At 45.1% G+C, this 27,048-nt stretch overlaps 1 protein-coding gene across 1 annotated transcript in view; it reads right to left on the reverse strand.

Annotated features, from left to right (window-relative positions):
- Positions 1-5,266: 5,266 nt before the first annotated feature.
- LSM8 (LSM8 homolog, U6 small nuclear RNA associated) overlaps positions 5,267-27,048 on the reverse strand; it is a 96,593-nt gene continuing 74,811 nt past the window's right edge. The window contains exon 4 of the mRNA XM_085650596.1: positions 5,267-5,527. Coding sequence (XP_085506722.1) covers positions 5,437-5,527 — 91 coding nt within the window. The 3' untranslated portion in view covers positions 5,267-5,436. The remainder of the gene's footprint in view (positions 5,528-27,048) is intronic.

The following is a 27,048-nucleotide window of genomic DNA, read 5'->3' on the forward strand; positions in this document are numbered from 1 at the left end:
TTTTAATTCTCACCCACCAGTGAAACCTATGCTTGAGAGACTGTGACATGAGGTACATGCATGTTCAGGCTAGCCACTTGGAAGGTTACTGTCTTTACTTTGGAGGGTGACCTCATCGCCAAAGAAAAAAGTGTTGGCTGACAAGGTTATGGAATCTGATTGCCTATTAGCAAAGGAAGATCTTGAAAGATCAGTAATGTTTGGGTTCTCACATCAGATAACAGTAAGCTATCATGCCTGCAAAGACTCTCTCTTCCTCAGAGATTAAAAAAAAGAGCCTGAAAAACCTTACACTAATCAGAGAACGTTAAATCAATCAAGGATTTGTAAAGTGTGGCAAATCACCCATAAGGGTCTCAGGGCGTTGGAGTTGCTGACTGCTTCATGGTGATCTGTTCATTTGAACAGCGAGGTCTTAAGTCCTTTTCCTGAATTGCTGGAGAAATTAGGTGGTCCTTAGGTGCAGGGGAAGGTCATTTCAAGCTTTGGCAGACAGATGTGAGAAGGAGCGACCTCTGCTGTTGCCTCTGTGCATCCGGTGGGTGTCTGCGAGGCAGAGGGCGGCGGATCCTAAGTGTCTGGTCAGTTAGTGGAAAGTTATGCGTTTGTTGATGTAAGTTGGTCCTTCAGCGTGCAGGGCTTTGTATGCGTTGGCCAACATCTTGAACTGTCATCTCTTCTGGATCAGGAGCCAGTGTAGCTTCTTAATGTGAGGTGTGATAGGAGTTTGTCTGGGAAGGTCGATGACGAGTCTGGCCACTGAGTTTTGAATTGTCTGTAGTCTCTTCAGGAGGCATGATGTGATTCCTACGTAGAGTGTGTTTCCACAGTCTAGCCTTCTGGTGATCAGGGCCTGCGTGGCGGTCCTTCTGGTGTTGACTGAGAGCCACCTGAAGATCTTGTGGAGCATGCGCAGGAAGTGCAAGCAGGCAGACAAGAATGCGTTTGCCTGTTTCCTCATAGATAGCTGGCTGTCCAAGATGATGCTGAGGTTGCGGGCGTGGTCTGTCGGGTGGGCGATGGGCTGAGTTCAGCAGGCCATAATGTGTCATTTCATGGGGATGTTTTGTCCCCAAAGATGAGGACTTGTCTGTGTTGAGTTTGATACAGTTGTCCTTCATCCAGTCAGCGATGTTCATCATACCCCTGTGGAAGTTCGCTCTGGTGGTGGAGGGGTCTTCTGACAGCGTGAGGTTGAGCACTGGTGTCATCAGCATAGGAGATGATGCTGAGTCCGTGCGATCGGACGATTTTGGCCAGCGTAGTCATGTACATGTTGCTTGGGCAATGCCACAGATGATCTTGGTTTTCCGAGGTGAATGGTGGAAGATTGATTCTCTGGGTTCTTCTGGTGAGGTATGAGGCGATCCATTTGAGGGCGTCTTCCTGGACTCCAAAGTGGTTGGATCAAGATGTGATGGGAGACGGAGTCGAAGGCAGCTGACCGGTTCAGGAGGATGAGGGCTGCCGTTTCCCTGCGGTCCCGGAGGGCCCTGATTTTATCAGTGACTGCGATTAGGGCCGTCTCTGTGCTGTGGTTGGCCCAGAATCCAGATTGAGAGGGGTCCAGGAGGAGCTGTGCGCTTTACAAATGCTGGCATTTATTTGTAGTGTGCCAGGTGTTTGGTGAGTTGCTGGTTGTTTGCCTTCTCGAGAACCTTTGCTAGAAAGGGGAACAGGGAAATGGGCTGACAGTTCTTTGGTTCTTTTGAGTCGCAGATGGTTTCTTAAGGAGGGGCCTCACTTCAGTGTGTTTTCAGTTTTCAGGGAAGGAAGCCGAGGTGAAGGAGGTGTTCAGGACTTTTGTCGTCAATTGTCTTGCTCCCGAGGTTGAAGAAGTGGTGGGGTTAGGGGCCAGTGGGTGCTTCTGAGTGCACAGAGCTCATGATGGAAATTGTGGCTTGAGTTGTGAGAGAGTCCCAATGGGTGAGCAGGGGTTCGGAGTTTGTGCTTGTGGGTGCGAGCAGGCGGATGCTGTAGACGGTGGTTGGTTGAGGTTGGAAATTTTCATAGGTGACTGAGATCTTGTTGTGGAAAGCACACCAGGGTCTCACACAGTATTTGGGAGAGGGTGATATTGTTCCCCGCAGCTGCAAGGTTGAAGAATTCCTTCACGAGACAGTGGTACTGGTTGAGTGCTGACTTGAAGGTGGTATGGTCTTCAATCTCTTTGCTGATACGGCACTTCCTTTGCAGTTGCCGGCAGTTGCGTTTGGTGGATTTCAGCTCCGTGGTAAACCAGTTGGCTCTTCTAGCTGGTCCTTTGGATTTGGCTTGCAAGGTGGGGGCAATTGTGTCAGCACAATCAGTGGTCCACTGGGAGAAGTTCTTCGCAGCCTATTCTGGGTTGGATGTTGTATCTGGGAGGTGGGAGTTGAAACCGTTGTTCCTCTGGTCCAACGATATCCTTTTCTAGTTTCTGTGTATGGAGCCAGGGGGCACGGCGCCTGTGTTGGTAGGTCCTGAGATGGTGAAGTGGACGCTGTAGTGGTTGGTCCAGGTGAGCTGTGAGACGTGGTTGTAGTTAACTTCATCGCTGGATGTGAAAACGGGATTGATAATTGGTCCTGTGATGTGGGTAGGGTCGGTTACAAGTTACTTGAGATAATGTTGCTCATGCTTTCCAAGAGGTCGGTTGTGTTAGTGTCACTGGGGATGAAGTTAAGATCCCCTAGGAAGATGTAGTGCTCGGAGTTGATGATGATCAAGGCGATGAGGTCAGAGATGGCGTTGCAGAAGCTGGGGCGTGGTCCTGGTGGTCTGTAGGAGAGGGTGCCTCTAATGGTGCTTTTTCTGTCTGTGTGGAGTTGAAGTTGAGATGCTCCATGATCGGGGTCGAATTTTCTGAGGAGGTTGTGCAGCGGATGATGTCCTTGTATATGATGGCGATTCCACCTCTGTATTTGTTGGTTCGGTCCCGGTGTGTAATCTTGTAACCTTTGTGGGTGACGATCGCGATGTCCGGTGCAGAGGCAGGGTTCAGCCAGGTCTCAGTGAGGAAAAGGGCACCCAGGGTGAGGGATGACATTGTGTCCCAGTTCTCCGGGGCATGTTTGCAGTCATTTGGCGTGGAGTTGAATGCACTGGAGTGGTGCTGTAGCGGCCTCAGTCCGTGTGGTGGAAGCAGTCGTGTTTGAGGTTTGTCCGTTGTTAGTTGCTACTGTGTTGCAGCTGAAGCAGCGGTGCTGGCAGGAGAACAGTTCTCTGGTGCTGCATGGAGATGCGCGGCAGCAGTTGTCGATGCGCCCGGGGATCCCGCGCCCAGGGATCCAGGGCTCAGAGGTCTATGCATCTACACCCCGTGTAGCAGCATGGGGTGGAACAACCAGGGTTCCTGGCACTGGGCGCAGTCGGGCTTGTGCCTGCGGAGAGCCCACTGCGCATGTCCACTGTGCGGCAACGCTGCAGCCTCCATTAACTAGGTCTTGGGAGGGGCGCCAGAATGCAAAAGCGACAGGAAATCTGAAGGCAATACAGGCCGACTCGCTGCACAGGGGCCAAAATTACCACAACAAGTAACGGGCACAGACCGGGGAAAAGAAGGAACAGAAAAACAATATCAAGAGTAAGGAAAAATAAGGCACAGAGAGAGAAGTCACAATGGTAATGGAAGACTGACAGACACAGTGACAGCAGTAGCAAAGATAATGGGAAAAAAAACAGGCGCTGAAACAGCAGTGAGAAACAATAATGGACAAATGACCGAGCACAGAACAGTGATGGGGGAAAATTAACCTGCACAGAGACAACAGTACCGAAGCCAATGGTGAAAACCTCAGAAAACAAACAAACAGTCAAAGACAAATAGCCAGGCACAAGACAACAGTAAAGGGGGCAGGAAAACGGATCACAAAACCAGGGGAGCGCACCGAGCACAGCAGTGAGTGGGGAGCTGGCACACAGACCTGCTCTATGAGGTCGTGCACCAGCCTTCATTAAGTAGGTGCTGGGAGACGGGAGGGGGAAACGGCGGGAAAGCAGGTGGCAAGGAGGGCTGGGTCACTGCACAGGAGGCAAAAATACAACAACAAGTAACAGGAAGAGACCAGGGATAAGACGGAACAGAAACACAATACCAACAGTAGGGAAAAATAACAAGAGAGAGAGAGAGAGCAGTCACAACGGTAATAGAAGATTTACAGGCACATTGACAGCAGCAGCAAAGATAACGGGAGGAAAACAGGTGCAGAAACAGCAGGAAAATAATAATGGACAAATGACCGGGTATAGAAAAACAGTGATGTGGGAAAAATTATTCGGCACAGAGACCACAGTACCGGAGCTAATGCAAAAAAACCCCCAAAAAACTGTTGCAGAAACAAACAGTTGGCACAAGACAACAGTAAAGAGGGCACAAAACCAGGAGAGAGCACTGAGAGGGGGAGAGCTGGTACACTGACCTGCTCCAGGATGACTAGCAAACTGTTATGGAATTTCCTCTAAATGGAAAGGACTGAAGCCTGGACTATTTAATGACACTAGAGCAGGAAGGGATGTCATGGATTCCAAATCAAGTACACCGTAATCCTGTATCATTCGACCAAGCCGACCGAGAGGTTAACTCTTGATGGTTAATTGATCATGCCATGCCGTTTTATCTTTTTGGTAATTTATGGACGATTTCTTGGATCTAGCATTTGAATGACTAACTCGATTTAAGTTTTTAAGCTATGCTAATGAATATAGGTTTACCAACTGAATAACACCCAATGAAACATAGGCACTGATGCTGTTCATTGGAGGGGAAAAATATCTGTCCAGAACGATTAAACGCACTTGGAACAAAATGGAGACAAGTACAGTCTTCACTGGGCCATAGAATATGGAGTAAAAAAAAAAAAAAAACTTCCAGTGACATGAATAATCAGGCCTAACTACAGAAACACTATTGTGTGTGCTTTAAAGGAGAGGTTTCACTGCGCTTGCGTACAGTGCAGGGGGTGTGTGGTGGAAATAAATCGAATGCTCAGTTAGCATGTCCACAGCAAAACAGAGGGTGAATCTGTCTAATGGCCAATACGGCGAAAAAACGGTTTTAATTTGATGTGTAATTTTACTTGTATAAACAGATAGCTTTGGTGAAAAAACGGTTATTTGCCTGAAGATTGCAGCAACACATTAAAAGTTGAGAAGGCCAAAAACGACACATGCATAGACGTGCTTGAATTGTTACCCACCAAAGTGTGGCTGAAGGCGCACCTATTTTTTTCAATAATAATAAAACCGTGTGATGAAATTTGAATCAGACAAGAGCAAAGCCATCAAGAAAAAGGTAGAAATTATTTAATGTACACATTGAACTACAACATTCAAGAAATAAAAAAAAGTAGACAGACATTTATTTTTCCTCTTTGCTAAAAATGCAGCATCTCCAAGACATGCAATTCAGCTGAAAATTTACAAAGCACTTGGTTCCGCCAAAATGTCTCTGCGCAGTCAATTTACAACGGAGTTCAAGGGTTCGGCTCGAATGCTTCCCAAGTCCAAGGCAGAATCGGTTTCCTCGTCTATTTCGCCAATGACAGCACTGCAATACACATGAAATATAATCCTTAAACACTGACAACGTATGCTTGTGACAAACAAACGCAATCTCTGCTCCACCCCCCAAAGGTTAGTACTAGTCGGGTCAATAAAAAGATAACTAAGGTTTCAGCAACGTGCTGATTTTTTTTTGTTTTTTTATATTTATTTTTATTTTTTATAATTCTTCAACAAATACAGGTACATTCGTATTGCAGTTGAGAGTTCCAGTTGGTCGTTACATATCTTCACATCAAAAATCATAGAGGAGCAATAATTACATAGTAGCTTAATTGCTATTAAACAACAGTTCAAATTGCCCTCTTTAATCTTATCCATCTGGAGCCCTCTGTGTTGCGGACGAGGTTAGAATAAGGATTGAGAAGTGTACAAAGAAAGTAGAGAAGAGAAGAGTTAGTGTGCTAGAAGTGTATTTTGGGTCTATGCTTAGCCTGGGTTGGGGACAGTGTTTGGATGATCTGCTCCATCAGAGGGAGCATTGGTGGTTCACGGTGGTTTGTATGTTTCTAGAAAGGTGTTGAGCGATTTCCACATCCCCCTAGATGAGAGTTTTGCAGGGCCGTGCTATCTGCTCCTCTGATGTATGTCACCCAGTTGAACCAGCACCTGTATGATGTTTTGGCAGTATTTTTACAGTTTGTCAGGACCAACTTGACGGCAGCGGTCAGAAGGAGGTCAAGGATGTCCCTATCGTGTTGTGTGGGGAGATGTGTGGTTATGAAGGATGTGGTAAGGGAGGAGAAAGCCGGGGTTATTGTGCATCCCAATGCCTTTTTAATAAAGTCAAAGATTTCATCCAGAGCTCTACAACTTCCTGAAAATCAAGACAGCCCTCTCAAAAACCAAGCTCTCGCCACACACACCCTCAATCATTCAGTACGTCACCAACCTCAATAAAATAGGCCATCAGGTACTACGCCCAAAGACCACCAAACTCAACGACAAAATCTCTAGCTATTGGCTTAACCAGACTGAGAACCCACTCACCGACCAGGACCTAGCTCTTCTCTGGTCTTCACCATCACGCAACAAAATCACATCAACACTGTCACAGACAAAATTCTGGCTCCTCCATCAAACATTCTGGACACTCGCCAGGCTGGCATCACTAGGTCTCAGAGATGACAACCTATGCTGGAACTGCTAGCGCATCTCATATACTACTGCCCCAAACTCAAAAAGCAACGTGCTGATTTCAAGCAAGAATTCAGCCTCAAAACATTTTCTGTAAACGTTCACAAAGTTGATAAAATTAATATCAGGTCGCATATAAATCCTAAATAAAACACAAGTATCTTGAGCTAAAAAGAAAAAATGAGCCCGGTCTATCCTGATCCTCTTGAGAACTCAGGGCAGGAGTAGTATCAGCTGAAAGGCATACAGGAGTCCAGAGTTCCACTCTAGGCGGAACGTGTCTCAGAGAGAGAGATGACTTCGAAACACCAACACACAGAAGTGCTGACATTGCGTCTTCCCGACAGTGGCAAATAGATTGAGTCAAGGTTCTCCCCATTTGTGGAAGAGACCGTGACCCACCGCCAGGTATAGTGCCTCTCGAAATGAGCTCAGCATAGATGGGGGAGTTTGTTTGTCCTGGTGTTCAGTGAGCCCGCCAGGGAGTTTGCCACCAGGAAGATACCTTGGTGGTCCCGCCATTTCCAGAAGTGCAAGGCCGCCTGGCACAGGGTCCATGAACACACCCCACCCTATGTGTGTTGCAGTAGCACCTGCATCAGCCTCCCATTGATGGATGGCAGGAAGGCTTTCAGCACTAAATGGATGTCACCAGAATGTTAATATGGAGCCGGGACTCCACCGGAATCCAGAGGCATTTGATCTCCACCTCTACCAGATGGCTGTCACAAACCAGAAGCAATGCATCGGTCACCACTGTCATTTCTGGGTGGAGAAGGGAGAGAGAAGTCTGCTGCTGACCCAATCATGGACCACTAGCTAGCACTGCAGATCTTTTGCCATTTCCTGTGAGATCTGGACAAAGTCGGAGAGATCCCCTTGACGTTGGGACCTCTGGGACTTCAGATCACACTGCCGAGCCCGCTTAATTACTTGGCATGCTCAAAAAGCAGGATGCATGAGGCCATCAGTCCCAGAGTCGATTTCACTGAAAATCCAGGACCGAGGCTGAAAGATCTGTATTATAGCCTGAATGTCTGGACTCTCCTACCTGGAGGAAAGGAACAAAACCGTACCGTGTTCAGAATGGCTCAGATGAAAGGGAGTGCTTGAGAAGTAGTCAGGTTTGGCTTCAGCATGTGATAGTGAACCCTAAAAGACAACAGGAGAATTGCAGTCGTATGAAGGCAGCTGATGACTGCCTAGGGCGAGCCCACAATCGATAGCCAGTCATCGAGGCAAAGGGAAGACTGGCACTTCTGACCTTCAAAGGTGTGCTGCCACCACCGTCATCCTTTTTGTGAACACCTGAAGGGCACTGATGAGACCAAAGGGAAGCCCACTGAACTGAAAATGCTCCTCTCCCACCATGAACAGCAGTTAATGTTGATGAGCCAGCAGGACAGGAATATGGAATTAGGCGTGCTTAAGGTCCAACGCCACCATCCAGTCTCCAGCGTCATGGGTAGACAAAACCCATGACAGGGAAGGCATTTTGAGACGGTACAAATTTGGATTGGGCAGAAGACCTCCATCCTTCTTGGGCCCCAGGAAGTAGCAGGAATAATAACCACGTTGCACTTTAGGCACTGGTACCCTCTTGATAGCCCCTCCTGACGCAAAATGGAGAGATGGTCCTCTGTCAGTCATTGTATAGACGGTGGAAGGTACAGCAGGGATGAACGTGAGGGTAAGGTGTACCCTTTGCAAACAATTTGGAGGACCCACCTGTCCGATGAGATAGCTTGCCAACCTGGATATAATCAGTCAACTCTGCCTCCCAATTGGCATTCCTTTCATGGCTTCAACCAAGGTATTTCCTCCTGCCGGCCTATCCCACCCCAACAGGGAACCTAGCAGTTTCGCAACTGCTGGGTTCCCTGTTGGGGTGGGATAGGCTGGCAATAGGGAATACCTTGGTTGAAGCCATGAAAAACCGTTGGAAGTGTTGCTACTGAGGCTGAGTGGAAAGGCCCTGAGAGCAAGCAGTGACCCTACTCTCCTTAAAACGTTCAAGGGTATAATCAGCCTCGTCACTGAATAGGCAATTCCCATTTAATGCCATGTCCATCAGGGAGGACTGGACCTCGCCCAAGGACCCAGGTGAATGTAGCCACGAATGGTGACACTGGTGCCTATCGCCCGTCCAACAGAGTCAGCGGTGTCCAAGCTACAACAAATTGTGAACGTGGCAACATCACAGAAATCCTGAATGGCCTGCGAAAGAACAGGGAGAAGATCTTCAGGAACACCTGGGAGGCGATGTTGGGGAATGCCCCTTTAAGGCCTTCTATGATTGCCTTAATCACTGGTATATTAAAAAGTAACAAATGCTCCCAGTTTTGCATATAGACTGCCACTGACTGCATCTCACTGGAAATGAATGGAAGTTTATCCTAATACTGCTTTATACAAATGTAATAAATAGCCAAATATATTCTGAACAGATGCTTTCAGAGCATCATCTGCTATTGTTAACAGTAGTGATCAAATATTTTCCACTTTGCAACAAAGCAGCGCTGCATAGGGGGCTTTTACACACCTCCCGCAAGATTTTCATTTGCTACTCTAGGAGATTATGGTAAGCAAATTATAGGACCTCTGGTGCTAGATTGCTGACCGAAGTATAGTTGCCTGAGCTGATCCTAAGTCAAGAGGTCTGGTCTGAGTGGCAACTTCTTGAGGTGCTGTATTGACATTTTGAACAGCATGGAATTCCACTGATGTTTCCCCAGGTTAGAGCAGCAAGAATGAGGTTACTGATATTTGCAGCATTTTCCTTACTACATATGGGATAAGACCAGTTCATCCATAGTGCATTGCCCATGAACTCTGGCATTTTTTGTTCTGTGCCGTAATGAACAGATCAATTATGGGAAGGCCCCATTTTTTAAGTACTTGTGAACTACTTGGGGGCTCAGTTCCCATTTGAAGACATGTTGATGCATCCTACAGTTTTGCTTTTAAAATATCTTTATTGAAAATATAACACACAAGAAGCACACATTACCATAAGTATCCAGTATCATTTAACGATGGCAAATCACATTTGATGCAATATGTCCAACCATATTTCTGTATTTAATGTTTATACTAGAACTCTCAAAATTTGGTTAATAAACATCAGTGATATGGCCTGCCGTGGGAAGTTATCCAGCCCTAACTATGAGCAACCGGGTGTTTCCATACCTACTCCAGTGCACCTTTGCCATCTCTAGATTCTCTCTCTACCCGATCTTCAGCGTTGCCTGTGTCAAGTTGTTCAAAGTACGTTCTGAGTGGCCCCGTATCATTCTGGTCCTAGAGGTTAAGGGCTGGAGGGAGATGTATAACTCAAATTGGACATTACAAGATGCTAAGTCTCGTAGCCGCTCTTCTCTACTAGGAGCAGTTGCTCTACACCAATGCAGACTCACCCTTCTTTTAGTTAATAGTAGTTCCACTGCACTACTAGCAACTAATTTAACACAGTTTAAGGGAGCCATCTCGGGTTCAGTTCTAGACTACCCTCTATGATCCCCAACAGGATGTATGAAAAAGGTCCACCTGGTCTGCTCACTATCGTGGACAGCAATGTGACCTGGTAGGATACCCTCGGAATGGTTTTGCAGGTATGAAATAGGCTTGGTATAGAAAATGTAAATGTAGGATCTTATGCTGACTGATATTAACTTAGTTTGTGTCAGCAATATTTCCATTTTGCAATGGTTTTCTCGGTTCCTGAAATCTTTTTCCAGGCCTGCCTGTGGTGTGTTGTGCTCCCCACCCGTAGCACCAAGAACACTGCATAAAGGCCCTTTGCAGCAGCTGTAGATTTGATTATCTGAGCCAGTGTGACTACCTCTTTTGGCTTTGCAAGGAATCCTTGCAGCTTCTCCAGCTATTCTTGTCCCTTATGGTGCTGCTTTAGATACGTAAAGACCGAGAGGGGACTGTTCACTGTGAAACCTTAACTGGTACAAGGACATACATTTGCCATCCACATATAGATGTGGATGGCACATACCAAGCTTGATAACATCTGCATTACCTAGCAAGGGATTGGAGAGGGTTTTTCGCTAGTCTTAGCGCAGGAAGATAAAGGAATGGGAGCTCAGCCCTCTGTCCTAAAATTTTCCAGGCACAGCATGTAGCTCCGTAGTGAGAATTTCCATTCTGATAGACTTCTAATTGCAGATTCCTCATTTTTTAAATATCTCCAGGTGTTAGACTGGATCTGGAAACGTTTGCCCAGCAATGTCCTCCAGCGTCAACAGGTGGCAAGAAGTTTCCTTGTGACGGTCAATCTTTTGCGGATGCGATGTTGGTCCAGATCCTTCCTTCCGCGCCAAACGACATGGATCTGGAGCAACTGTTGTTTGACTTTTTTTGAAAATTTTCTACTAGAGAATGCTTGTGTGCAAAATGTCATCCAAACCATAAGGCTTTTAACCATGTATGACTTGTAACCGACAGATGACTGTTCCAGATCAGCACAACACAATGTCGGTTTGTGGTGCCTTGGTTCAGGAAACAACTCAAAGTTGTGTTATTTGAGTGCCTACATGAATAAGTAAACAATCTGAGACCGCAAACCAAAACCCATGATAGCAGAGATGAAGAAGTCGAGGACTTGTTTAAGTTCAATTTCAACAGCGTGATGATTCTAGCCAAGATCACGGAGGAGATCTCATTCTCCAAATAGAGGTCGTTCGAGAGACAGAACTCTCATAAAAATCAAGTAAGTCCACGAAGAGCCATAAAAACAGAAACAATCCCAGCATGGATCCCCTACTTCATGATACTCAGCCATTCAGGGTCACATGAAGCACCTGGGCATTCTAGACTAAGTAATTCCCCCATTGAGGAGCCACCTTCGACGTCCTTTCTATTCTGCCTGTCAACTGAAAAATTAGAAACACTAGACTAGATCCAAAAGTGCTACTTTAGATCAATCCGGTACGCTTTTGAGCTCAAATGATCCGAGGAGGCCTACAGCGGATCCATCCTTGACGTCAGCTGTGTCTCTCAGTAGGATTTCCAGACTTCAGGTCTGTCGATCATGGCCCTGTTGACATCTTTGCTTTTGGTGCCGCATCAGGCGCCACAGGTAATTCAGTCTAAACCACAGACTCAATTAACAATGCCTGTAGCAACGGCACTGACGCAGTTTGCAGAGCCGATCATTCTTATGGACACAGAAGCCAATTTACCATCTAATATGGTTTATGCTCAGTTTGAACCCGAGCTGACCAGGGAGGAATATCTTTTTGATGTTAAATATGTTCAAGATGACATTTTACAGGATTTGCAAGAAGTCCTGAACTTCACCAGATATAGGATTATCTTCTCCTACTCTAGTTATAGTCACTGATGAGGCAGCATCGTATGCCACAGTTATACGCAGGGCACTGAGACTCTTGATATTATTTTACTAACACAAGAGTTTAAAACTACTTTGTTAACGGACATTTTAGACACAGCTCATGCGTCACAGGAGCCTTTACTGCCCTTTAATGAGGCTTTAACAGCTGTTTTAACAGGTACTTGGGTGATTTTTTGGAGGATCTTGTCCTCCAATAAATTGCCAGATTATGAGAAGATGCGAGCCCCAGGAGATTTGGACTTTCTTCTTCACCACTTAACTCCAGAAAACCTAATAGTGCAGGCTTCAACTAGCCGCACTAATCTCAATGCTATCTCGCTTACTCTCTCTCACAGGGAATCCAAAACGACAGAAGCTCACACAAAGAAGGTGTTCTCTTCCACTAGTTTGGCTTTAAAGACTGTTAATACTTCCTGTCTATTAGGGAGATATTCCCATGCTTTGTGGGGTAGAATGCCAGCTTTGCCTGTGGTGCCGAAGGATATTCATAAAATATTTCAGAGTTTGGTTGGCGATGGACAGAATACAGCAAAATTCTAAATTAAATCTGATCTGGATACAACAGATCGTCTTGGGAGAGCATTGAGAACCAGGGTATTTATTGGACATGTTTTGATCGCTCCACCTGATTTCATGCAGATGTCCAGCATTCATTAATGAATATGGTTTGGATGGTTCTACATTGTGTGGTGACCAGGCAACCATAGCCATCAAAAGGTTTAAGGAGAGTAAGTCCACTGCCCGCTCCCTTGGTTTGGCACCTTCGGCCAAAAATACATACACACTTTAAACAGTGCATAGACAGCCCACCCTCCTACCCGCTGCTGTCACTCAGCAGCAGCTTCGTCCTGATTCTCTGTTCATCTGGACGGGGGATGAAAAATAAAATGGTAATAAATTACTATTTTATTTTTCATCTATGGGGCTGTGGAAGTAAGTTAAGTGGGGCAATGCTCTTCACCTCCAATGGAGGAGCTACCCCTGTCCTCGTGTATGTAAAGCATATAGTACATTGTTCATGTCTATGATGCTGTGGGGTTTAAAAGTAACACTAACACCAATGATTTGCATGGCTTTTGACAAAGACCGTTTTGGTCGAAATGGGTCAAGCCAATTCAAATTTGCACTGCTTTAATACCTGGGTGCACAAGATTCCTTTCCAGTGAATATCACTGCTTATGACCTCACATATTATATCACTCATGACAGAGTCAGTGACATCACTGATGACATCATCCACAGAACCACTCACACCCCCATACAACCTCTCGTACACCTAGCCAACCAGTTACATAGCCATTCACAGACCCATACAAATACTCAAACATCCACTTACTCATCCATAGAGCCACTCACACACCCACTCACTGACCCATACTGCTACTCACCCATACAGCCACTCACACAGCCGCACTCACCCATACAGCTACTACACCCAGAAAGCTACTACACATCCATGTATTTACCTATATAGCCTCAGACACCCACTCACACAGCCTCTCAACTCAGCCACTCACTCACCCATACAACCAATCACACACCCACACAACCACTTGCATAAGCATTCACACATCCATACAAGTACTCCCACATCCATTCATTCACCCATACAGCCATTCACACAGACACATACTCTCCAATACTGCCACTCACACACCAACTCACTTAACCAAACGCCCACTCAAAGAGTCACTCACTCACTCATACAGCACACTTACACACCCAGTCACTCACTCATACACCCACTCACTCACCAATACAGCCACTGACACCCAATCACTCACCAATGCAGCAACTCACACAGCCACTAACGCAACCACACAGATACTCACAAAGCCACTAACTCACCCACACAGCTACTCACACACCCACTTATACACCTATACAGACAGAGACACACTCACACACCTATATAGCCACTAACATATTATATGCAAAAAGTAGTATCACTCACTAGTAGTACACCTAGTATAATAATTAAACTTTTGTAGTAGTTTAGTATATATGTTTAACACTTAAATTCTTAGAAAACACTTACACTCACTGAATGATGTCATCAGTGATGTCACTGACCATGTCAAGAGTGATGTAATATATGAGGTCATAAGCAGTGCATTGCGTGGCGTAAGTTATAGTTAGGTCGGGTAACTAGAACTGCTGAATTTCTATGTTCTTGTACGAGTGAAATCTGAACCTAACTAGAATGTCCCCCTGGAACCTTACTTTTTTTAAAAGTAAATATGTATATATATTTTGGGTGTGAGGGGCCAGGGGTATTTGCAGTTTTATGTAACGGGAACTCGACCCGGAGATATTTAGTGCTTTACATGAGCATCAGTTACATGACACAAGGACACATTCATTTTTGTTGCCACAGGGAGATTAAGTGATTTGTCAAGAATCACAGGATGTTGAGCCACAACTGGAACCTAGTTCCCCAGTTTCAAAGTGGGCAGCTCTGGCCACACCACCACATCCTGTACTTCACTTTAGAAGAGAAGGCAAAAGAGTCACAAAATGATCTTTTAATTTGTCCAAGAACACACCATTTAACAAGTGGTCAAGTTATGAATCAGGCCTGTGTCCTTTGAAGGGGCAAGGGGAGGGCTGCGCCATACACATATTTTTTTTTGGGAAGTTTGAAAAATTGGTCTGCGTCGACCTAGACCGTTTAACATCAGAAGGTGCGTCAATGCAGCAGGCCATTTGTGTTTTCGCGCCAGAAATGTTATGGTGCAGTAGATACAAGTGTTAAAGTCCCTTTGCACCTCACCAGTAAGAAGAAATCGCCAGAGGCCATGTAGAGTCCAAATCTGAATGTCACCGGTACAAAGTAAACCGGCAGCTTTAACTCAGCCTTTCATCTCGCGCAAATAAAGTAAATCCGACCCACTGGGCAATGAGAGCAGCTATGGCTGAAGGGCCAGGAGTCAATCACATTTCTGCTATCTCATCTTTAATAAGTCAGTTTTGTTGTCATCCTTTGTGGTATTTTTTTGCTCTTCTGAATCTCTTCCCTGACACCAGACAAGAAAGATAAGTTTACCATGCACTCACACGCAGTGATTTAGCAGGAGCGCTAACCTCTCGTCTTCTATCACACACCGCCAGATGCACAGTGTTCTTTTTAAATAAATGCGATATTTGCGGGCTCAATGGATGTCTCACAAGGTTTATATATGCCCCCGGGATCGGGCCCACCCGGAGGCTGAGATACAAACAAGTGCAAGAGAATACGCTTATTTTCTTTTCTCAATTCTGCCTCGAATTCGCAGATCCATCCGCGATTTTCCAGCAAAAAATAAAACAAGACTTTTGTAATCCCTGGGGGTCCCTATGGGACCCAACCACCAGAACTAGGGGGTCAGAAAATTTATACCCTGCCAAAAATTCCTGGTTGAAGTGTTGGCAACCAATCAGCTCTCTGCACAAGATTGGTAGGGTTCGCACCTCTATATATACAAATTTAGTTTTCTTTTAATAACTCTAAAGCTACTGAACGGATTTACACCAAATAACAATAAGGTCGCTTTCTGAACCAATAGCTACCTTTCTGACAAATGTGGTGTAATTTGGTCAAGCAGTTCGAGCTGTAGTTCTGTCTAAAACTTCTATGAAAATTAACAAGGAGAAAAAGCATTTTGGAACCCTCCCTTTTTCTCTGCCTCCTCTGGACGGATCACCACAAAACTTTCAACACAGCAGCTGAACTGAGCGTCTGATTAATTTTGAACATTTCATGAAGACTCGTCAAATGGCACCAAAGATATTGGCAAAACAAAAAACACTTTTCCTTTGGAAACTATAACTACCTACTGGTGACCGTCAGTAGGAGATATATATATATATAATCACTGAAAAAAACATAGGTTTCAGGGACGTTATAGTTAGTTGGACATTTCACTTGTACAAAACCAGAGAAATTCGAACGTTATTGTTAGTAGAGCTAAATATAACTCGCGCCCCCGCAATGCACTGCTGATGACGTCACATATTACATCACTCATGACATGGTCAGTGACATCACTGATGACATCAACATCTCAAATGACATCACTGATGACATCATCCAGTGAATGTGTGTTTCTGTAAAGTTTAAATATATTTTATATATGTTAATGCCAAGGTGTATTGAAGAATGAGTTGGTGTATAAGTGTGTGGGTGGAGGATTTAATAGGTGTGTGACTGACTGACTATAAGTTAGTGATTAAATGTGTCTTACTGAATGCATGGGTTAGGGACTAAACTGTGTGAATGTCTGTATCAGTCTCTCAGTTGTTGTGTAAGCTGCTGCATGGGTTGATGATTAGGTACATGACTGTCTATATGGGTTACTTATTAGTTGCATGAGTATCTGTATGGGTGCCTCAATGTTTGTGTGGGTGGGTGGGTGGGTGGGCGGTGTGTGACTTTCTGCCTACATGTGTAAGTGGATAATTTAATGGGTGTATGGGTTCAATAGTGCATGTGGACATAGCTGTATAGGTGAGTGAGTGTGTGTATCAGTGTGTTGGTGAGTGAATGTATGTATCATTGGTATATGTGTGAGTAACTACATATGTGAAAGGCAGTGTATGTGAGTGTTAGAGTATATAAATGAAGTGAGTGAGTAATTGTGAGAGTGGCTGTATGAATGAGTGTGTGCTTGTTTAAGAGAGTAAGTATATGTTAGTATCTGTACGAATAGGTTTGATGGTGAATGTATAACTGTTTAGGCAAGTAAATGGCAGTGTTATTGATTCTTTACATGACTAGCTAGGTGTGTCAAATACTCTATGGATGAGTGACAGAGTATTAGTGTTTGTATAGGTATATGAGTACATATAATAGTGCTCTATTGATGAGTGACTGCATGTATGGGTGAATGAATGTGTATGTGTAGCCAGGTATTAGTTAGTGGGTATACAGTAACTGCTAATGATTTGTCTATGGTTTCGAAAATGGTAGTCTGTATTTTAGAGTGGGTGTATCAAAGGTTATATTAGAGCTTGAGGAGGTGCATCAGATTATCAGGTGGATGAGGTCATTTGAGATGTAATCAGTGATGTCACTGACCATGTCACGAGTGATTTAATATGTGACATCATCAGCAGTGCATTGCGGGGGCGCGAGTTATAGTTAGCTCTACTAACTATAACGTTCGAATTTCTCAGGTTTTGTACAAGTGAAATGTCCAACTAACTAGAACGTCCCTGAAACCTACAGTTTTTTAAGTGAATTTCTAAGGTTTTTTAAATGCTAATTTCTAACTAGAACGTCCCTGAAACCAAAGTTTTTTTCAGTGAATTTCAAAGGTTTTTTAAATGCTAATTTCTAATTATAATGTTAATTAAACCTATAGTTTTTTCAGTAATTTTAAATTATCATTCCATTCTCAACCTGGTGAAAAGAGCCGATATTGCCAGTTTTCCAGCAATAGCTTCCGCAAAATAAAAATCGCCACAAATGAGAGCAACAACTAACGCTAATAATATGCAGAGTAGGCGTTCATATGCAAAAATAACACGAAAACACCACTTCCCGATATTTTCAACGAGCAGCCAAATCTGCGGTGCGATCCAAAAACAGGCAATAAGCTGCGTTAGCAGTAGGAATGTAACATCTGCCTTTTACTGGTGTAAAGTAGGGCGACTACCTACAGCGTGAAAGGGAGCCCAGCCCAGAATCACATCTGAAGACCAACACATGTCATAGAGCTACTGATCATGCACCTCCCACACCCAAGAAGGCCACAAAACCCACTGCCACCACCCTCAGGACCTCCCACCCGGACCCCTCCACTAACACCGAGGCAGCGCACAACAGGACAGCGAACCTTCGAAAAACGGGATGTCTCCTCAGCCACACAATAGCTGAATGTTGCGAGATGTGGCAACCAAACATGCGTGAAGGACGCAAGTCACCCACCAATAATAATGCACACAATACCAAGTGTAGCGGTGATGTCCTGGACTGACCTCACTATGCCGAGCACAAACCTCTCCAAGTGGACATATACTGCTGGTGCTTGTAGTGTTGTGGACAGTGGATGCAACCATGTTACCTCAGGCAGTGGAGAAGACCTCAATCATGTACCTGTGTCGCCGTCCCCTGTAAGCGGAAGCGCAGTGGGCTGGTCCAACGTACGCCACTCCAGCGTAGAAGTGTGAATAAATAGTCCGGGGTTCTAAGCGTGGTTCACTTGTGTGAAGGCCAACGCGTCTGCCAGAGCGGCGGCCCTCATTCTGCCACGTGGCTGCTGTCATGACCACGGGCCTCCTCAACACAGGCCCCCTGCGAACACAGCGGCACAGCACAGCAGAGTTGTATCTGTACACACTTCTGCCTTCGACCTACACTGCAGACAGCAGGGCTCACAATTCAGATGGAGTCGCGAATGCAGATGACACAGTCCAGTAGGCAGGACACATTGCTGACCAGTGCGGCCTGCCCAGACCACGCATCATCGCAGGCTGCGTACACACTGAGCGCCAGAGGTACCACTAACTCAGTGCACCACAAGTCAATGCCACGTGGCCTTATTAAGGCAGAATTTATTAGACAAAAGACATTGCTACCAGTGTGGCCTGCCCGGACCACGCATCATTGCAGGGTGCGCACACGCTGAGTGCTTCAGGTGCCACTAACTCCGTGCACCAAAGTCACCGCCACGTGGCCTTACTGAGGCAGAATTAGACAAAAGACATTGCTACCAGTGCTGCCGGCCCGGACCACGCATCATCGCAGGGTGCGCACACGCTGGTTGCTTCAGGTGCCACTAACTCACTGCACCACAGGTCATCGCCACGTAGCCTTATTAAGGCGGAATTCATTAGACAAAAGACATTGCTACCAGTGCGGCCCGCCCGACCACGCATCATCGCAGGTTCCGCACATGCTGAATACTTCTGATGCCACTAACTGTGCAGTTCAACTCAACTCAATGCCACGTGGCTGTGGGCCCTTGCTGACTGGCCTACACTGCGGTCAGCACGGCTCACAATTAAAATTGAGTCTTGATTCATTAATTACAGAGTCCAGTGGCAACGAACGACAACGTCCCTGAAACCTACACAATATCCTTTTAGTATCCTTGCTTCAAGAACTTTTTTAATATCAATTATAGCTTTAGTACAATGACCAAATTCATCTTGCGAGTCCAAAGGAACACTGAATGGCAGTCTACACTACGGCCAGCAGAGCTCACAGTTTGAATTCAGTCTTGATTCATTAATTGCAGAGTCCAGTAGGCAACTAACTATAACGTCCCCGAAACCTACATATTTCGACAATGTATTCCATATATATTTCATCTTTTGTTACTTACACTGCGGTCAGCAGAGCTCACAATTTACATTGAGACATGATTTATTAATTGCAGACAGAATTGTACTCTATGTCCTCGGATTTTATCAATAGGAAGTGACAAAAAGCATTCCTCGATGTCTGTGCTGACTACTGCCTTCCATCTACATTGCGGACTGCAGGGCTCACAATTCAGTTCGAGTTGCGATTGCAGATGACGCAGTCCAGTAGGCAACAGACATTGCCACCAGTGCGGCACTCCCGGACCACGCATCATCGCTGGCTGTGCACAAGCGGAATGCTTCTGATGCTCCTACCTCAGTGCACCACAACTCATGGACCCTTTATGATAGAATCTCTTGTGTATCATTTCAGATCTGCTGCCCCTACCTCAGTGTACCACAAGTAATGAACCCTTTACGATAGAATCTTTTGTGTATTATTTCACATCTGGTGCACCTACCTTAGTGCAGCACAAGTCATTGACCCTTTATGCTTGAATCTCTGTGTGTGATCTGATGATTAGTTGTACTTGTTGCCCGCACCAACCATTCCCTGAGGGTTGGCTTACACTCGCCCAACACGCATCCAGCACAGACGTCACTGGACATGTGACCCTGGTAATAAAAAGGGTCCGAGAGCACATGCCCGTACCCAGTTCCACTATCTATCTAACTGTGTCCGTGTGTTCATTATATATGCATGATGCTACCCCTGGGCCCTACCACATTACATTCTGCTGTGGACAGCGCTCGCAACCATGTTACCTCTGGCAGTGGGGAAAACTTTGGTTATGTAACTTTGTCTCGGTCATTGTATAAGTACATAGGTAGGGACTAGATCATTAGAGTACTGCAAGGAGAGTGTATAGTGAATTTATAAGTGCTTTGGAGTTGGCGGAGTGATTGGATAAGTACATATATTAACAGGGCCTAACCCCCGAGCACGTGCAAAAACCGGAAATGTGTGCTTTGCATGGCCCTGTATTGCTACAGCTGCAACACTTCACGGAATGTGCAATAAACATTCATATCCACACAGATATGTCATGTGCATGATCTTTCATGTGTGGAACTATGGATGAATTCCCCCTACCTTCTCTTTTCCCCCTCTCACTCTCTCTCTGTCTTCCTCTCACTCTTTCTTTCTCTCTCTCTCTTCCTCTTCCTCTCTCTCTCTCTCCTTTGATGGACGCATGACGCACAATCTTATCTTGCTTTTTCTCTAGTAGGCCTGCGATGATGCGTGGCCATCCTGCAATCAACACCCACTCTGAACTGTGAGCTCGGCTTGACCGCGTGTACGCAACGGCTGAGGGAGTTGATTCGGCACATGGTGGACCCTCTTACACAAACGCAGGTGGCGGAAGGTGAGCAGAGAGGCTTGTTTCCGCAGCAGAGGGCAGTCACCTCTGGGCGGTGGGAGTGGATAGTGTGCAGCAGCCTGGGTGCACAAGAGCAGGCAGACACCTCCGAGCAGTGGGAGTGGATGGGGTGCAGCAGCCTGGGTACACAGGAGCAGCCAGACACCTTCGGGCACTGGGAGTGGATGGGGTGCAGCAGCCTGGGTGCACAACAGCGGACAGACACCTCTGGGCAGCAGGAATTAATGGGGTGCAGTAGCCTGGGTGCGCAGGGGCATAACAGAGAATTACACGCGTGCAGTTGTATGCACTCTGCCATTACTGATTCTATATTATATTTCAGATGACTAAACTTGAGGGCTGCACTATGTCCCGGCACGTCATTGAAGACACACCGGTGGCAGAAAGGTGAGCTGTGAGGACTTTCTCTACAGTGTCACTCCCTCTTCCTTTCTGTCACTCGCACTCTTTCTCTCTCTCACTCTCCATCTCTTCCTTTCTCTCTAACACACTCTTCGTCTCTTCCGCTCTCTCATGCTTTCTTTCTCTCTCTCTCTTCCTGTCTTACTCTCTCTCTCACCCTGTTTCTCTCTTGTATCTCACTCTCTCATTCTCTCTCTCTCACTCTTTCTCTCTGTCTTCCTCTCTCTCTTCCTCTCTCTGTCTTCCTCTCTCTCACTCTTTCTCTCTCCTTCCTTTGATGGACGCATGACGCACAATCTTATCTTTCTTTTTGTCTTGCAGGCTGTGATTCACAAATTGTCGAGGGATGACGCGCCATGCCTATACCTATTTTTATTTTGTTGTTTTGTTTAAATAAAATGTTTTATATGTAAATCCATAGATGACTGAGATTCTCATTTGTCCAACCTCACATGTGAGTTCTTAATTCTAATTGTGCGACATCACCCAATTTGTTAAGTTCCAGATTGTATAAGGTTGCTCTCACATTTGTTCGTGGGGGGTGGCGGTGAGGGGGGATGGCGGACAAGGGGCTGGTGGCGGGGGGTGGCGGAGCAGTGTTGGGTGTCCGAGCTGCATGATTGTTGGCTTCATTGCATCTGTTGTCATTCAGGTGTGGTTCTGGGCTGGGCTCCCTTTCATGTGGCAGGTTGTGGTCCGACTTTACATCAGCTCAGAGCAGGTGTAAACTTCCTACTACTAACACACCTTATCGCCTGTTTTGTACTCTCTTCGCCGATCTTGCTGGTGGTTGAGAAACTTGCGAAGTGATGTGTTCGCTGCTTTTTGCACGGGTACGCCTACTCTACATCTCATTCGCAATATCAGTGACTATGCTTTTTGAGGCTATCATCGCTGGTAAACTGGTGATATGGGCTTTTTGCTCCAGTTTGTGAATGGTGCATTAAATTTATCACCATTTTGGTTGCGATAAAGTACCGTTAACTTGGCCATGTGTCCTTCAGAATATACCCATTGGTGTTTGAAAGACTTAAGAAGTACTCGAGTGCCCCTCTGAGAGCCACGCAAAAATTAAAAAAGAAGAGGGCCGCGTCGGCCCCCCTCCCGTGGCCAATACCGGCCCCGAGGACCTCATCCCCCGGGGCCTGGCCTCACCGTTGGGGACCGTGAGGGGAGCCCCAATCCCCCATGGTCCCACCGGCTCCCCGCGTCCTGCGGGAGCCGGCATTGCTTTTCCACACGGGGAGCTGCTGACATGCTGCTCCCCGTGTGGAAAAGCAATCAGCTTTGGATTTTGGAAGCAAGAGCAGGTTTCCCTGCTCTTGATTCTAAAATCCAAAGCAAGTTTGCTATGACAGGGTGGGAGCCGCGCGGCTCCCACCCCATCATAGCAAACAGCAGTGTCCCGGGGTGGGCACCCCGGGACACTGCAGGAGCCGGCCCTAGAGGGGGGCGGTCCCCAGGGCCATCACGGGCTCCAGGAGGAGGTGCGCGCGCCCTTCCTCCCAACATGAGTGATGCCTCGGGAGGTGGTGGTACCTGGGGCTGCGGGGGCCCCAGCGGGCTCCAGCTATTATTTTTAAAGAAGTGCCCCTGGGACCTAGCCCACCCGGGGGCCTCATTAAAATAAAACGCGGGAACCCACGCTTCATTGTTTTTTTAAACAATTTCGGCGTAATTCGCGACCCCAGCGCGTATTGCGCCAATTTTATTTTTTTTAAATGCTTTTTTTGGCCCTGGGGGCCTTCTGGGAGCCCCTGAGCAGGCCTAGGGGGTCAGGGTGTTTCTACCCTGCCCCCTTCTCTTATTTTATATCTTTGTTTCTCTGTTTTCTGGTGACTCGCTTCTACCGAGTCACAAGATGGCTGCCAACACTTCCTGGTTTGGAGTGTTGACAGCCAATCAGAATGAAGCTCGTGGTCATGGCATCCAATTAGAATGAAGCTCGTGGTCGGGAGGGTTCGCGACTCCACCGCCGCCCTAGATATCGAAACATTTATTTTTTGAATTTCTCAGCAACTACTGAAAGGATTTACACCATTTAAAAAAAGGTCGCTTTCTGAACCAAGCTCTACCTTTTTGCCAAATTTGGGGTAATTCTGTTCAGCAGTTCGGGCTGTAGCCCGTCTCAAAATTTCCTATGGAAATTAACATGGAGAAAAATGAGTTTTGGGACCCCCTTTTTTCTCAGCCCCCGCTTGACGAATCACCCGCAAACTTTCAGGATAGAAGCTGACCGGGATATACTTTTTTGGGGGAGAATTTCATGAAGATTCGTCAAACGACGCCAAAGTTATTAGCAAATCAAAAAATACTTTTCCTATGAAAACTAGGTTGTAACTATAACTACCTACTGGCGACCGCCAGTGGGTAATTAATATATATATAAAGTTTTAGATTATTGTTAAAGTATACATCACAATCTCACATGGGATAGATGAATATCGTTTAGTATTGGTCTCTTTGTATACTTTACAAATATATTTGCCAAAAAGATGTCTATTCAAAATCAAACACATATACAAACGATTAGCTTCTCTTCATTGATTAAAATACATATGATTTTAATATGGATATTTTATCAACTTTTAAACTTTTACTTAAATAATTGGTGATTGAATTTATTCAGGGAATTTTTAAGCACTTGCACTTTACACTCTGTTTACATATTTATTTATTTATTGTAAACTGCGTTTTTTGCTCATTTGCCTTAGTATGAATATTTATATTTATTTTTTAACAATATGACAGACAAATATTGTGAAACAATGTCTACATTGAGTAATTTAAAAAATAACGGCATAAATGAGTCTGTTTTCACTGTTTTTTCACCATTATATAAGCATTGATTGGCCGTATGCATGTCATGTGATCAAGACAGTGGTTCACTGTCGAAACGCGTAATGCTGCTATGCCAGAATTGCTGATAACCTAAGCAATAAACTGCACTGAATACCAGAACACGCTGTGGTCCGTACCTCTTTTCCTGGGATTCTCAGTCAAGACGGGACCGTGATACTTTGTATACATTTTGGGGAAGTTTGGCCGTCTTCCCTTCTATGGACCCTCTCATCGTAACGGGCTGGTAGAATCATACAGCCAATACTTGTGAACACCCGGAAGGAGTATTTCTTTCAAGCCAGCCCCCCGCTGCATGACCTGAGGAGAAGAGCGAAATCCCGCGTAACCCAGTTTTCTGGATTCAGCCGACGACTCAACGGAGGTCGGAGGACGCCGAAGAGGAGAGGAGTGACTCCGGATGGGTAAGCGGCAATAGCTGTACCTCGTATGCGGCATACAGATTTGTGTTCGTAACAACACCAGCGCTCTGTGAGACACATTCACGAGATTTACGAGCGCATTAGTGCTGTAACATTTTGCAACATCCAGCGATACTAACAACATTGAAAAATGGCTACATCAGCAGACGCGCTGCGGGCCAGAGAAGCTACAGCAGACGCTTTATTCTCAAATCTTCCAGCAACTAATATAACACATAATGGTAACAAAGACGCTTCAGGTGATAACCATGATGTCAAAACGATGTTTAAAAGTTTAGAGAAATTGTTAAAAACGGAACTCACTAAATGGTGGGAGAAAAAAAGCCTGGAAAAGTATAAAGAAGTGGGTCGCGTCCCACGTGGTCTCAGAATACTTATCGCGCCATCTTTTGAAAACCCCAATCCCTCAATGCTAAAAGAATGGGCAAACAATAATCTAGAAGCATCCGTGAATATGGTAACAATTTTGATAAAATATGCAGAGATCGACAGAAATGAGATCATTAAGAAAATTGAATCACTGAACAGTACATTGGATGCACTTGAACAAAAAGAACTCATTAAAAAAAGTCGTGAAGAAATCAATTTAAGACTAACTGAACATGAAGAGACAATCAAAGCAAGAAAAATCTGGAAATTTACGAGGGACAAGACAGACTATGAAACAGGAAGGGTGTTCACATTTGCGAGGAAATTCGATAACGCGAAAAGACAAGCTCTGACCACCAAAGTTACCAGCGGTAACAGCGTAGCTGAAGAGAGAAATGATACACCAAGTACAGACACAAGCTCTATAAGCAGCAACTATGAATCTGATGACAGTGTGTCAAATAACCATCTAACAAGACTCCCAACAGATTATACCCCCTCGGAGGAGTTGGGGTTTCTCATAGATCGCCGCCATACTCTACGCTCACACGATCCCGAGAAGACAAACGCAAGGAGAACAAGACTAGGAGAAAACAAAGGAGAAAAATCCAGAGGCAGAGGAAGAGGCAGAGGGAGCAGGGGGAAAAAATGGTAATGACTGAAACTAAACAAATAGCCCCAGACAACACTGTGATCAATTTATCCAACATTGATTTAACAGTAGCGGAATTACAATTACTATTACTTGGCTTATCATTTTGTCCAGGCAACAATTTCAAATACCCACAAACTCGAGTTGACGTTTTTAAATTCATCAGAAAATTAAAGCTCATGAAACATTTCAAATTGAACAAAATGACCGAAAAATCTAATATCTCTGAACCCGCCAATACAATTGATGAGTGGTTTCAAGTTTGTGACATTCCACTACTCCGCTCTATGCATGCCTTAGCACAAGAGGAACCGAATATAATCCAACCAACACAAGAAGATATGTTAGAAATGGGCATGCAGAGCAATGTGATCAGTCCAACACCATTTCGACCACCGTCATCATTTATCCCGATGATGCCTAGAGATGCTATTGATATATTTAGTGACTGTGTTACAGAAGACTTGAAAAAACTCAATCAGAAAATATTACGCACACAAAAACATAGAAAATATAAAGAACTACAATATTCAACATTAATGCGTAAGTTACAATCACGTGAAGATCGGATTATCAATAAGTCTGACAAAGGTGACAACATTGTCCTATGGCCCCGGCAGTTATACATGGAAGAAGCACACAAACATTTGGGAGACAGTGAATGCTACAAAAAGGCAACTTTCAATGCCTTGAAAAAAATTAAAGATTTAGTATCTAAAGAACTATCAAAATGGATAAGAATGGGACTGTTAACCAAAAATGAATTGGAATTTTTAAGGAATGACCACCCTATTACACCAGTACTTTATTTCATCCTCAAAGTACACAAGAAAACAAATCCAGTCCCAGGGAGACCCATAATATCAGCACAAAAGGGACTCCTAGAAAACATGTCAAAATATGTGGACTTCTTTCTCCATGAACATGTGGAATCATTGGACTCATATATTCGGGACACTGGCCACTTTATATCCAAACTCCAATCCATTGAATGGAAACAAGAATATATCTTTCTGGTTATGGACATAAGTTCTCTATATACCAGTATTCGGCATTCTGATGGTATATTGGCTAGTGAATACTTTCTGTCTAAACGCTCCAGTGTCTTTTATCAACACAATATAATGCTTTTAGACATGATCAACATATGTTTAACTAACAATTACTTTATCTTTAACAAGGAGGTGTTTCAACAGCTTCGCAGAGTGGCGATGGGGGCATGTTTTTCCCCCAGCTATGCGTGTCTTCACGTAGGCTGGTGGGAGGAGCATGTCCTCAGAACCACTCACAAGGAGATTTTTGATACACATGTCATACAATGGTGGCGTTTTATAGATGATGTTTTCGTCATCTGGAGGGGCACTAAGGAAACAGCTTATGAATTTGTCAAAAACTTAAACGTCAATGACCTAAACTTGAATTTTACGGCAGAAATAAATGAGATTTACATCAGTAATAATCTCATTCACACGAAACTACACAGAAAAAGCACAACAGGCAATGCCATACTGCATGCCACCAGCTCTCATCCCTATCATTTGATTAAAAGCATCCCATATGGGGAATTCTTGAGGATCAAACGTATATGTAATACAGATCAGGACCTCAAGATGTGTCAACATGGGGCATTTG

This window comes from Triturus cristatus, chromosome 4_1 (assembly GCF_964204655.1).
Source record: "Triturus cristatus chromosome 4_1, aTriCri1.1, whole genome shotgun sequence".
Classification (NCBI taxonomy): domain Eukaryota; kingdom Metazoa; phylum Chordata; class Amphibia; order Caudata; family Salamandridae; genus Triturus; species Triturus cristatus.